Raw genomic sequence first — 7918 nt, forward strand, 5'->3', positions numbered from 1 at the left:
TACTCAGTTGGTTGCAATCTGGAACTTCACCACTAGATGCCACTAAATCCTACATACTGGTCCTTTAAATTTTAGTTTGACATTTTGAAAAATACTCTTATTCGCTTTCTTGGTGAGAGTTAGATGAGTAGATTAATACCACACGCGTCTGTACGGTAAAAATGAAGCTATAGCCAGTAGACAGTTAAATTAGCTTAGCACACAGACCGGAAACAACAGGAGAAAACAGCGTCTCCTGGCTGAACCCAACAGAAATGAGAGTATTTCCCAAAATGTTGAACTATTCCTTTTAAGAATTTCTTGTTGACATAAAAACAGAAGGTGACAGTTCATTCTAGACCTTGGACACATTAGCTGACCCCAAACCAATCTCACCCAGGAAGATTATGTGAGACACTCCTATTCAGCTACTAAATAGACCTTGTGGTGAGATTTTTTTGTGAACTGATGTTTCCAAGGTCATGAATCAACTCAATTTTAGGCTATAAGGTGTCAAAATGATTTAAAAAAATGTTCCTCACAAGTTGCCAAAGCCCAAGGTAACATCTTTAAATTGCTTGTTTAGTCTCTAAAACCCCCAAATAACAGATTTGTGATTATATATATAAAAAAAGCAGCAAATACTCAAATTTTGGCACTTTTGCTTGATAAATGACTTCAACAATAAAACTCCTATCAAAATTGGTAAATTTTCTACTCTATTAACCAACTTAGCATTTCAGCAGAGCTGCTGATACACAAAGCCTCCACTGTCATGTCATGATTTATGTTAATTTCATATGCTCGTCATTCAGTGCTCATCATATTGTTGCAGAACATTACAGCCATTTTTTAACGTGACATTCTTCAATTATATTCAAGTGCCGCCTTTCTATTCCCGCCGGAGCCTCCAACTTTCTTCTAATCAAACACTCACCATGCAATCGCCCTTCAACTCACGCTAACACCACAAAGTGATCGAAACATGGTCGGTTCTGTCGCCCTTGTAACCGCTTTGCTGTGTGTATTCACTCTTCGTGTGGTGTTACTCCCAGGCGTTCCCTGGACGCTGCACACCTGGCTCGAGTCCCTGCGTACCTGCTTCATCCAGCACCGCCGGCCGCTGATCCAGGGCCTGCTCAAAGACTTCTGCTGCATCCAGGAGGACGAGTACACAGAGGAGCTCATCACGCACGGCCTGCCGCTCATGTTCCAGATCCTCCGAGCCAGCAAGGTCACCGGGGCTTTCTTTCATGTGCATGTAAACAAAATGCTTGTTAGGGAAACATCAGACAAAGTAAGGCTGGTTTACTGGGGAATACAAACTGTCCTGTGCTCATGTGCTAGGGTGACATTAACACTTGCATTTGCATATATTTAGTTGCACTCCAAACCATATTATCATACATTTGCATAAGATTTTGTCCCGGATAGCGCATAGAAAACAGAGGCCAGGAAACTCTAATCTGTATAAAGTTTCTGTCCTCACTTGTGCTGGTGTCTGTTTGCAGAATGAGGTGATAAGTCAGCAGCTGTCAGTCATTTTCACCCAGTGCTACGGGCCCTTCCCCATCCCTAAGCTGACAGAGATCAAGAGGAAACAGACCTCGCGCTTAGGTAAGAGAGCAAGTTAAAAATAGTGACTCCTCCTCAACATTTTCTTGTACTTCCTGCATTAAATGAAGCTGAGTGACACAGGGAGTGACAGCAGGGTTTGGAGTTAAAGCCGAGAGATTCTTGTTTTTTTTGGGTGGGGATTTGTCTCTAACTTCGCTGAGGTCACAAAGCGGTGCATAATACTTGGAAATTAGTTCCTTTTTTCCTCAACTTTTCAGTTCATGAAGTCTCTATATGCAACACTTTCTCTTCTTTCTTGTTTTCCAACAAATAGTAAAGCTTTTATGAGCTGATAGTCGTTTTAATTGCTTTTGTAATACATCATTTGGTGTCTCAGAATGACAAAAAGGCAAATATATACTGATCTAAATGTCACAGATTATTACTTCAAACTCATTATGTAACAACAGATCACAAAACAACAATTTCTTTTTGACATTTGAGAAATAATACAAAGTGTATTTTAATGACAAAACATTGCTTTTGGGATAAGCTGTCCAGATGATCATCAAATCAAGCTGCTAAGGGAGTGCATGAAAATTATGAGGGAGGAGGTGGGTCAGAAAAGGAATCCTGTATTTCTTCGACTCTTAAAAAGTATTCGGTTTCCTAAAAAAAAAGGTAAAAAGTCTTAAATCCCCTGCCTGTCGTAGGGAGTGATGTTATAAAATGTTTTTTGTATGCAATTGCAGGCTGTCTGGGGATGTTCCACATTTATAAACTAAAAGTCAGATTTGTGCGACAGTGGATTGTGCTGCAGGAGGCTTTTTAATCCTTTTTACTGGAGTTTTAGTCAGAGCCACCTGACTTGCAGCAAACACAGCAGCTAGCAAGCTCATCATCTCATAATGGAAGACTGAACTTAAATTCATAAATCATTTATTTTCTGACGCTTATCTGGGTCCAGGGTGCATTAATTAACATAGAAAACATGGAATATTTCCTTATTTGGGGTAATAATAACACGTAATAGTCATTTTAGTATTTCGTCACCTTCATCAGAGTCCAAATTGTAGTAAAGGGAAGGGTTATCACTTATCAACATATGGGGTTTTAATAAGGTCCAAAGAACAGAATAAAATACCTAAAAGAGTTCAAAACACAAATTTGACTTGACTTTATTTAAACATTAATTTATCATAATGATGTTTTGCCAGAAGATTTTTGCATTCACATGTCTGTAATGATGTGATTTATCAGTCGGATCTGGAATTAAAAGCTTCTTTGAAGTTGGGGAAGTCACAGATTTCCTCATTTCCATTTTTATTCTTGATTTTTCTTATAATTAGAGCAAGAGGAGGGACTGAAACATTGTGCTGCAGCACCACCTAGTGTCTAACCCTAATAACATGACAAATGGTTTGTTATTTTGTGTGTGAACATAATTAATGCTTTAAAAACCTTTGACAACTAATTAATTTATCAGGATGTTGGAGGGTATATTTAAGGCACAGCTCAAAGGACCAGATATCAAATTCAGCTGCTATTTTAGAATACTAATGAAATGGGAATTGTTGTATTTTGATAATGCTGCACTGATAGCTTAGTGATGGATTGCCCTTTGAGTAATTAATGACCACGTTAGTTTAATCTTCTGCTGTTCGCTGTTCTGCACCCATAGTTTAGGAGACTTGAGTAATGAGGCTTATTGGATCTTATTGTCATCTTCTTCTTTCTTTTAGACCCCCACTTCCTGAACAACAAGGACATGTCTGATGTTACTTTCCTGGTGGAGGGGAAACCGTTTTATGCACATAAAGTTTTGCTGTTTACAGCTTCGCCCAGGTAAAGGAGAACTATGTTGTTTATTGATGTATTTATTCTTTCCTATTCAGCTAATATACCCATGATCCCTTATGTTTCATGCAGGTTCAAGTCACTGCTTCAGAACCGACCGGCAGCAGAGAACACCTGTATTGAGATCAGCCACGTCAAGTACAATATTTTCCATGTAAGATCACTTTTGCTTTCCAATAACAACCTAACCCCTTGGTTTGTATTTTTTTATTTTAGATATACATGTTCTCTGGAATGTAGAGTCAAGCCAAATTTCCTTCATATGGTTTGATTCTAGAGTCCGAAAAACTCCCCCCAAAAGCCCCTAAAATAGGCAAAAAAAACCAAAAAAACACCTGAGATGGAAATAAGAATAGTAAACTTACACTATAGATAAACTGTGGGAATGAAGCTATAGATTGAACCCTGTTATGCTCTGTGTTTCAGCTGGTCATGCAGTATCTGTACTGTGGAGGCACTGAGTCTTTGCACATACGCAACACTGAAGTTATGGAGGTAAGCAAGACTTAACCAAAGCCTGCTGAGCGACAACGCAAGTATTAGCATTTCTAATCCCAAGTCCTGTGCCTCATTCTGTGTGGCTGTACTGTTCCCTGCAGCTCCTCTCTGCAGCCAAATTCTTCCAACTAGAGGCCCTTCAGAGACACTGTGAGATCATCTGCTCCAAGAACATCACCACGGAAACCTGCGTGGACCTCTACAAACACGCCAAGGTGGGACGCTGATAAAAGCAGGATAAAATGTTGCTGTTAAAAAGACAAAAAATGTAAATGTATGGTTCACTCTCAATGCTCCTTTCATTCACTTTCATCTGCAGCAGGCAGTCTATTTTTTAGCAAGAAAGCGATAGAAACACGCTATACACTACCAACACATCACCACACGGCAGACAGACAAAGTTAGTGACTAGCTGGTGAACATAGGCCATAGGTTTGTTTCCCAAAAAAAGAAATCCAACCTAAAAAAGTCTTATTTCCAGGGGACACTTGACAAAAGAACACAGAAAGCAGCTGAAAAAGTTGGTACTGACAAGTTAACTTAATTATTCACATAGTTCCTGAATCCTTGCAAACTTTTAGCCACACTAGCAGCCTGGTTCTAGAGGCGGCAAAGTCTTGGTTGATCCAACACTTTGGTACAGACTAAAATATCTCAACAACTGTTAGATAAGTAAGTGGTTATCAAACTGGGGTCCAGGGACCAACAGGGGTCCTTGAATGGGTTGTAGTTTGAATAGAATATTTTAACTTTCATCACATTTTTTGGAAGTTGGAACAAGGGAAGTTATATAGTGATGCCAGTTGATCATTGATTGACTGCCAAGGCTTTATTATCTTAAAACATTAACAAAAAATACTTTATAAGACAAAATCTCTGTGGTCTAATGTACATTTATTGTGGGAGGACACTAAAAATAACACAGCACTTACTGTAATCAGTTGAACAAGGAATGCCTAATTTTTCTTCTAAATATAATTTGAAAAATGCTGCAATCACCTAAAAACATTCTAGTGCAATACTGATGTTCTCATCACTCTTCAGAATAGTTAAACCCCTCTGCCACTGTATCTCCATCTTCTTCTTCCAATGTAGTTCCTTGGTGCCTCAGAGCTTACGGCTTTCATCGAGGGCTATTTTCTGAAGAACATGGTGCTGCTGATTGAACTCGACAGCTTCAAGCAGCTGCTGTACGAACCTCCTGCCCCCGAGAGCCCCGCCTCCAGCCCCGGCATCTGCTCCGACATCCTCCTCGACCTGGAGAAAACTCTGGCCATACGCATCCGCTCCATCCACCTCTCCACCTCCAAAGGCTCCGTGGTGTGACGTCGTCCTCTCCAAAAAACCTTCCGATCCAGGCACAGCATCCATGTAACACCACTTTTAACGCCCCGTCCACCTGCCCTGGCCCCCACTGCTGTCGGATGGGGCTGTGGGATGTTTTTTATGTCAGGGATTCCCTTTAATTCTGCCTGTTGCAGCCCCCTTTGAGAGTTAACGCTGGCATAGGTGACAAAATCAGAGAGAGAACTTTCTCACCTTGTCGGAGGCTTGAACTCTATTGTCCTAATAACTCCCACAGATCACTTCACATCCCTACAATAAAAAAAAACAAAAAAAAAACAGAACTGACTTGATCCAGTTGAGCAGTATCACTTAGACCTAATCGTGATTATGAAACTAACTGTATTTCATATAAGAAACATGCATGAAATACATTCTGTACACCTTTTTTCGCTTAAAAAGGTAGAGTAGAATTTTAACTCAATAAAAGCAGCTTTCTCATCATCTCTGATATGAGACTTTGGTTTACAAACATCACTTTATGGAAGTGGATGCCATTGCAGTATAAAGTTGACACATGCCAAAATATAATCCTACTATACAACCAATAAAAAGTGACTAGTAGCAATGCCGGGAGACGGACTTTAGCTGGACTCGTTCGAACTTATTTACATTTAATTCCTGTCAGTTGTATGTTGGATACGTTTCACTGTGTTATATCTACTGTGTGCAGAGGCCAAACTGATCACAGGAACTTCCACCGTGGCCGACACTGCAGCGCTGATTAAACTAAAGACTGCCCACTCAGTGAAATCTATGCTGACGTATGCTTGAAACATGGATGTCCAACTGGGAAATTAACTCCACGAACACTGTCGACTTTTTTTGCATGACACCTACTCAACTGAGCTGCCCTGATATTGCTTTTTATGCAGAGCTTACTTCACGGACCTCTTTCGCAAAGGGGAAGTAAGGGAAAACGCTGCTTATTAACTTTCTATCCACTGCAAAACTGACTGAGCTTGGGTTTGGAGATGGATTTTGATTAGCAGGGACTTTCTCTTTAAAAGCAAAGTGTAAATACGTCCTTAAAGTCATTGTGCTGGTCGTTCTTCTTTTTTAAAAAAAAACTGATGTACAGTATTCTCCTACACTCGCTTGGCTGACGACACCAGTCTCATTGAATGTGCTCCCTGTTTGTTCCTGCTGTATGTGTCTGTTTATGCAAAGTTGCATGTTTAATCTGTTTGTTTGAATCCTCCGTTTCGCTTTAGGTGTGCTTTCTGTGTAGATCGGTAGGGCTAAGTAGGGTGTTGATCGTTCCAGTTGAAGTGCAATCAGAGGATGTTCCCTTCAGTTGTTTTGCTGTTTTCTGATACATTCCAAATGATCAGGTTTAGATCACAAAATGCGTTTTAAAGTCACTTTTTGTTTTAGGCTTCACCTCAGCAGAGAATTTCTCAAAAACATCAATTATGTGACAGAAAATGTTGAATTCCCACAGTTCCTCAAGAGTTTAATAGAGACACAACATTGTTACAGGACTCACAAAGTATGTTTATGCACATTTTCAATTATTAAGTTTTTATGGTTGCAAGAGGTGAAAAAGTTGGCCCATAACAATTAATAAAAGCAAAATCGAAACACGTGACCTAAACGTCCACTGAAGCTGCAACTGGAGAGACACAAAATGGTGGCAGCTGGATAACATTTGTAAGTAACATTCCTCAAGTTAATACATGAAACAAACATAAAAGCCATATTTCCATCATGTTTTATACTTTCATTTTCATTTATTTGAGGATTCTCATTGCACCCTCTTATTCCACAAAGCTATAATGGCACCTAATTGGAGAATTAGTGCCAATAAATGTTTATCTCCTTATATATTAACATAAGAGTAGACATAGAAACTGAATAGAATGTGCTAAATTTACAGCTTGAAAAAGCATTAAGCTCTTCTGGTTGGAGCATCAATACAAAAGATTAACAACTATGTTAGAAAATATCTGTTTTGTTTTATAAAAAGTTGAAGGTACCTAAAGGCTTTAAGTTATACATAAACTACGACTCCCAAGGTTTCCTCTCGCAATAAACATCCAATCACAGGGCTTAAAACTCTGTTAGAGTCTGCCACTTTGAATGAATGGAAGCTGTTTAAAAAGTTGAAAAAATTGGAAAACTCTCATCCTCATGGCAATATTGGCTGAGGCTCATGGGTAGTGTAGTATTTAGAATGTATCTATGTGAGAAACAAAGTTGAAATAATTTAAACATAAACATAAATGTCTACAATAGTTATATTATCTGGGAGAGTCCTGTGTTTCTGTGTCACATTGAGGGGATCGTTCAAAGAATCTGAAATGGGAATACAGAATGAGGAGAAACAGCAGCTCCACGGACCTTCATCATTCATCAAATTCACAACGTGAAACAACACATCTTCATACTAAAGCCAAAAAAGGGGGACTAAATCTCAAACACCTAAAACAAAGACCATATCAATAATTTAACAATATGTCCAATGGATAGGACACAAACTGAAATTGAAAGAAGGGAAATAGTAATTTTTAAAATAAAAGATTAAATGGGCAGATTTTTACTGAAAGAAAGGTTTAAAAATAGGGTGTTGGAGGTTGAAGTTTCATTTGTATTCTACGTATTTTGACAAGTTAGTTTGTCCCATTGTGGTGATTATATATTATATATAGTTATTGTTGTGCTTATTGTCACAGCCTGCAGC

At 39.0% G+C, this 7918-nt stretch overlaps 1 protein-coding gene across 1 annotated transcript in view; it reads left to right on the forward strand.

Annotated features, from left to right (window-relative positions):
* The window catches only part of LOC118341182 (ankyrin repeat and BTB/POZ domain-containing protein BTBD11-A), a 181719-nt gene extending 174028 nt beyond the window's left edge, over positions 1 to 7691 (forward strand). The window contains exons 11-17 of the mRNA XM_035679384.1: positions 1035 to 1213; positions 1491 to 1596; positions 3279 to 3381; positions 3466 to 3547; positions 3820 to 3888; positions 3993 to 4106; positions 4987 to 7691. Coding sequence (XP_035535277.1) covers positions 1035 to 1213; positions 1491 to 1596; positions 3279 to 3381; positions 3466 to 3547; positions 3820 to 3888; positions 3993 to 4106; positions 4987 to 5217 — 884 coding nt within the window. The 3' untranslated portion in view covers positions 5218 to 7691. The remainder of the gene's footprint in view (positions 1 to 1034; positions 1214 to 1490; positions 1597 to 3278; positions 3382 to 3465; positions 3548 to 3819; positions 3889 to 3992; positions 4107 to 4986) is intronic.
* Positions 7692 to 7918: the final 227 nt, after the last annotated feature.

Source organism: Morone saxatilis, unplaced genomic scaffold, assembly GCF_004916995.1.
Source record: "Morone saxatilis isolate NCDOM2014 unplaced genomic scaffold, NCSU_SB_2.0 Contig10, whole genome shotgun sequence".
NCBI lineage: Eukaryota > Metazoa > Chordata > Actinopteri > Moronidae > Morone > Morone saxatilis.